The 4,208-nt window shown below is 33.7% G+C and overlaps 1 protein-coding gene across 1 annotated transcript; it reads left to right on the top strand.

The window, feature by feature from the left end:
* Positions 1–3,048: 3,048 nt before the first annotated feature.
* On the top strand, positions 3,049–4,208 carry LOC100249297 (pathogen-associated molecular patterns-induced protein A70). The gene has a single exon (XM_010650052.3). The coding sequence runs from the start codon at positions 3,173–3,175 to the stop codon at positions 3,920–3,922; it is 750 nt and encodes a 249-aa protein (XP_010648354.1). The 5' UTR covers positions 3,049–3,172; the 3' UTR covers positions 3,923–4,208.

The following is a 4,208-nucleotide window of genomic DNA, read 5'->3' as shown; positions in this document are numbered from 1 at the left end:
TTTTGTTAACATATTTTAATTATTTTCAATCTTTTTTTTTGACATGTTTTAATTATTTTTCCTTGTCTACTATCATTTTAAAGGGTTGCATTAAAAATAATTATACAAAATATAATAATGATTAAAAATAAAGTATTACAGACAAAAATTACTTTTAAGAAATATTTAGAAACATAAAAAACAAGCTGAAAATATTTTAAATTTTCAAATGGACTTTTATTTTTAAAAACCATGAGAAAAATATTTTTAAAAATTTGTCTCAAAAACTATTATTTTGAGAATTGTTTTTAGAATTTATTTGGTAGTGTCTGAGGAAATATTTTTGGTCTTTCTAGTACTTGAAAACAATTTTTTTGATAAAAGACAAACGGGCTCATAAGAACTAGTCTCAAAAACTAATTATTTTTAGAACTACTTTCAAAAACATTGTCAAACAAGTCATAAGGGCAGGACAAATTTTATTTTGCAATTTAGGCATAGATGTTGGGCTGGGTTTGGCCCCAAAACAATCAGGCCCATTGACTTATGGGCCATCAAGACAGAGTTGGTGTTTAGGTGTGCTGTGAGCCTACCCCAGTTGATTTTTATGTCGGCGGGCTATGTCAAGGGAGGCCCACGTTATCTATGTTCTCAAAAGTTCTATTTGTTTCCCGAGCATATTGCCCTCGTCCAAAAACAATATATCCTAAGGAAAAAAAAAAATTTAAATCCTTATATAGTACCTATCATTTGACCACGTAAGCATTAGAAGTAGAAACAATAATATTAATTATTATTATTGTTTTCGGACTGAATTTTATGATTATAAATCATATCATGGAATAAAATATTAAAAATTAAATATGTCTTAAATTTATAAAATATATTATTAATTATCAATTTAACATTCATGATACTTGAGCAATTTATAAACAAAAAAAGGATAAAATTATTAATTTAATATAATAAAAAAATGAGAAAGATTAGAAGCTATTCTTTATCATTTTTAAGGGTATTTGTATTTTAAATAAAGTAATAAATAATATAATTAAAATTAATAAATAAATAATTACATACATGTTAAGATTTTGATGAATTGCTTGCGCTTTCAATTTATATCAATTATTAATATTTTTTGAACTCAAGTTTGATATTAGTCTATTTAAATCTTGTTGAGGCTAATATGAACCTCAAGGAGCATATAGGTCGAGGGAATTCAACCTATCCAAATTGCAACCCTAATATCCATACTAGCATGACTTAATCTTGGAGAGAGTATATGACCAGTGACAAATCAACTCAATAACATTCTCGCGAGATGTTGGTATCACATACATTTGATCGAGCCATAGGATAGGAGGGTAGGACATGGGTCATATACCAAGGTGAATTGTCTTGCTTATGGCAAAGTTCCCTATCAAGGTCATACCACAAGTTGCCATGATGTGTCAAGATCATGCCATGACAAGCATCCAATTAAACAATTGAATTCACTTTATCTTGTACATTTTGAGTTTTGATGCTTAGAAAATACTCTTTTAAGGGGTCATTTCCTGGAATTGACTTAGTCAGAAGTAAAAGTTTAACAGCTAAAAGCGCACTATGCATTGCATAGACTTGCCTTGAGCACTCAAATACCATATTTGGTTCGACATATAAGAAACGAAGTTGTTTTCTTTTTCTTTTTCTTTTTTAAAAAAAAAGATCAATTAGAGCTTTTTAAAGTATTTATTTAATTTTGTTCAAAAAACTTATTGCATAAAATAAAAGCTTAATGTAAAAGTTTTTAAAATATATTATTTCTCGTAAAAACTCTATTTTGACTTATATAAGAAGTTCTTTCATAGAAGAAACCTCATCGAGATTCATATCCCTAAGTGACTAGTAAGGATGATTGTGATAGATATTTCACTCTAAACATTCATGTGTAAGGGTGTAGGTCTTATATACGAGACCGTCAAATGAATAGTCTCATTCATAAGTGGAAAGAGTTTCAGTGCTAAATAATGAGAGAAAAATAAGCGAAGGATAAAGAAGTTTTTCTTGAAGTAAAAAAAGAGACATTTTTTTGGGGCTTTCATGCTTCCTTTAACTTGACTTAGCTTCCGTTGATTCAATGAGTTTTGCTCCTCTAAAAATAATTTCTCATATAAAAAATTAGCAATATTATCCCAAACAAAGTCTATCATATTTAAATAAGACATGACCCCACTATATAAGGCTAATAAAACATTGCCTAAAAAAAAGGATAAGACAAAATGTGTTTTGAAACACAACCACAATCTAGATATTCATACGCCTAAACATTAAAAATAAAATAAAAAATCAAATTAATTTTAATTTTAATAAAAATATTATTGGAATATAGAGTAAAACTACTTTAAATTGGCCACTACTAAAAAATAAAAATAATCCAAATATAATATTTAATTTCCAAAAATTAAGAAATCATAGAGGGAAGGAACCAACATAGTGATGTGGGTGTGCATGATTAAAAAGGGGAAAAGGAGTCACTAGCCAAAATAAAAAATAAAATAAAATCCAAAAGGGTGAAATTCAAATTATTTGATGGATCATTCTCTAGGAATCTTAGGGTGGCTCACTAGTTGATAGGCCTTGACTTTTCCACAAATGGTTACATAAAAGTGCATAATTGTCATGATTACCCTAATCTCTAGATTTTTATTTTTCTCATTTTTATATCATATTCCATAACTAACCAACCCTACTCCACTCACTTTTGAATCCCCCTCATATTTCTATAATTATTTTTTACCTTAAAATAAAATTAAGTACAACAATAAAGGAAAATAAATAATTATTTAATTTATATATTATTATTATTATTTAATGGAAATATAAAGAAGATAAATGCTTGGACATCTTATTAAATGCAACTAGGGCCTTACATTTACTCCGACCCACCACCATTCTATTCTTTGTCGATTTCCTCCAAACCCCTCATCCCCCTTCCCCACCACGTGTTCCTCGGGATTCTGAAAATTAAAAATGTTGGAAAAATAAGGAAAATTATTAATAATAATTAAAATACCAAAAATCACCACACAAATAAATAAAAATCCATCTCGTCTTTGGTCTCTTTAGTGCTCTCTCTCTCTCTCTCTGTCTACATCTCTGCAAAGCCACTCTCTTTTCTTTTCTCTTCTTTTTTCTTCTGTGGTGGAGAAAAACCATGTTTGAAGAATCCATGTCTATACCGTCGATCTGGGCTTCCATGAACAGCTGGTTCACACCCGCTGTCCTCTTCCTCCTCCTCAACCTGATGATCGGTACCATTTTTGTTACCTCTGGTCTGGGGACTCAAAGACCCCATCAGCAACCTCGGGACAGCTCCCAAGACCCACAGCCCCAGCTTCCCAGATCTCCCTCTGTGTTGCAGAGGCTCAAGTCCATTAACTTCTACAGCTACAGGTCTCAGGAACCCACCACCGTAACTCCCTCCATCGCTGAAAAGCTCCCTGAACAGGACACCCGTTTCGCTCTTCGGCACACCCACCAACCGGAACCAGAGCCAGAGCTGGAGCGGGAACCGGAACCGGAGAGTCATGAAGGGGAAAGCCCGAAAACCTTAGATGAGATTTACGGTCAGATTCAGGGGCGGCCCTTTGAGAGGACCAAGTCGGATCAGGAGCCGGCGTCCGGTGAAACTCCAGTGAGGCTGTCTAAGAAGATGAAGAAGTCGGCGAGTGCGAAGTCGACATTCGCGCATTTTGAGGAGGGTGACATTGTGGAGAGTCGCCGACCGGCGACTGTGAGGGAGGGGAAGGCTAAAGCGACGGTGGCGGAGGGTGACGAAGACGATGAGGAGGTGGACGCGAAGGCCGACGACTTCATCAACAAGTTCAAGCAGCAATTGAAGTTGCAGAGGCTGGATTCGATCATAAGGTACAAGGAGATGATCGGAAGAGGGACTGGAAAGTAAGGTATTTTCCATTTCGGAGGTGGTTTTTAAATTTTTGATAGTTTTGGGCCATGTTTAGATTCCGGGTTTATTTCTATTACCGTCCACAGTCTTCAACTTTTGTTCAAATATGCCCTATAATACGTAAGGGCATTTTGGTCAGTGTACTCATGCACATGAAAGGGAGGAGACGTATTACTGAAATACCCACCGCTTGTTGCATATATGGCATATAAAGCGTGGGCAATTTCAACATATCGTCATATTTTCATTCATTTTTATGTCCAAAATATTAACTTTTTTCCAA

The sequence above is a fragment of the Vitis vinifera genome, chromosome 4 (genome assembly GCF_030704535.1).
Source record: "Vitis vinifera cultivar Pinot Noir 40024 chromosome 4, ASM3070453v1".
NCBI classification, from domain to species: Eukaryota; Viridiplantae; Streptophyta; class Magnoliopsida; order Vitales; family Vitaceae; genus Vitis; species Vitis vinifera.
The sequence above is the reverse complement of the archived record's forward strand: the minus strand, read 5'-3'. Positions and strand labels throughout refer to the sequence as shown.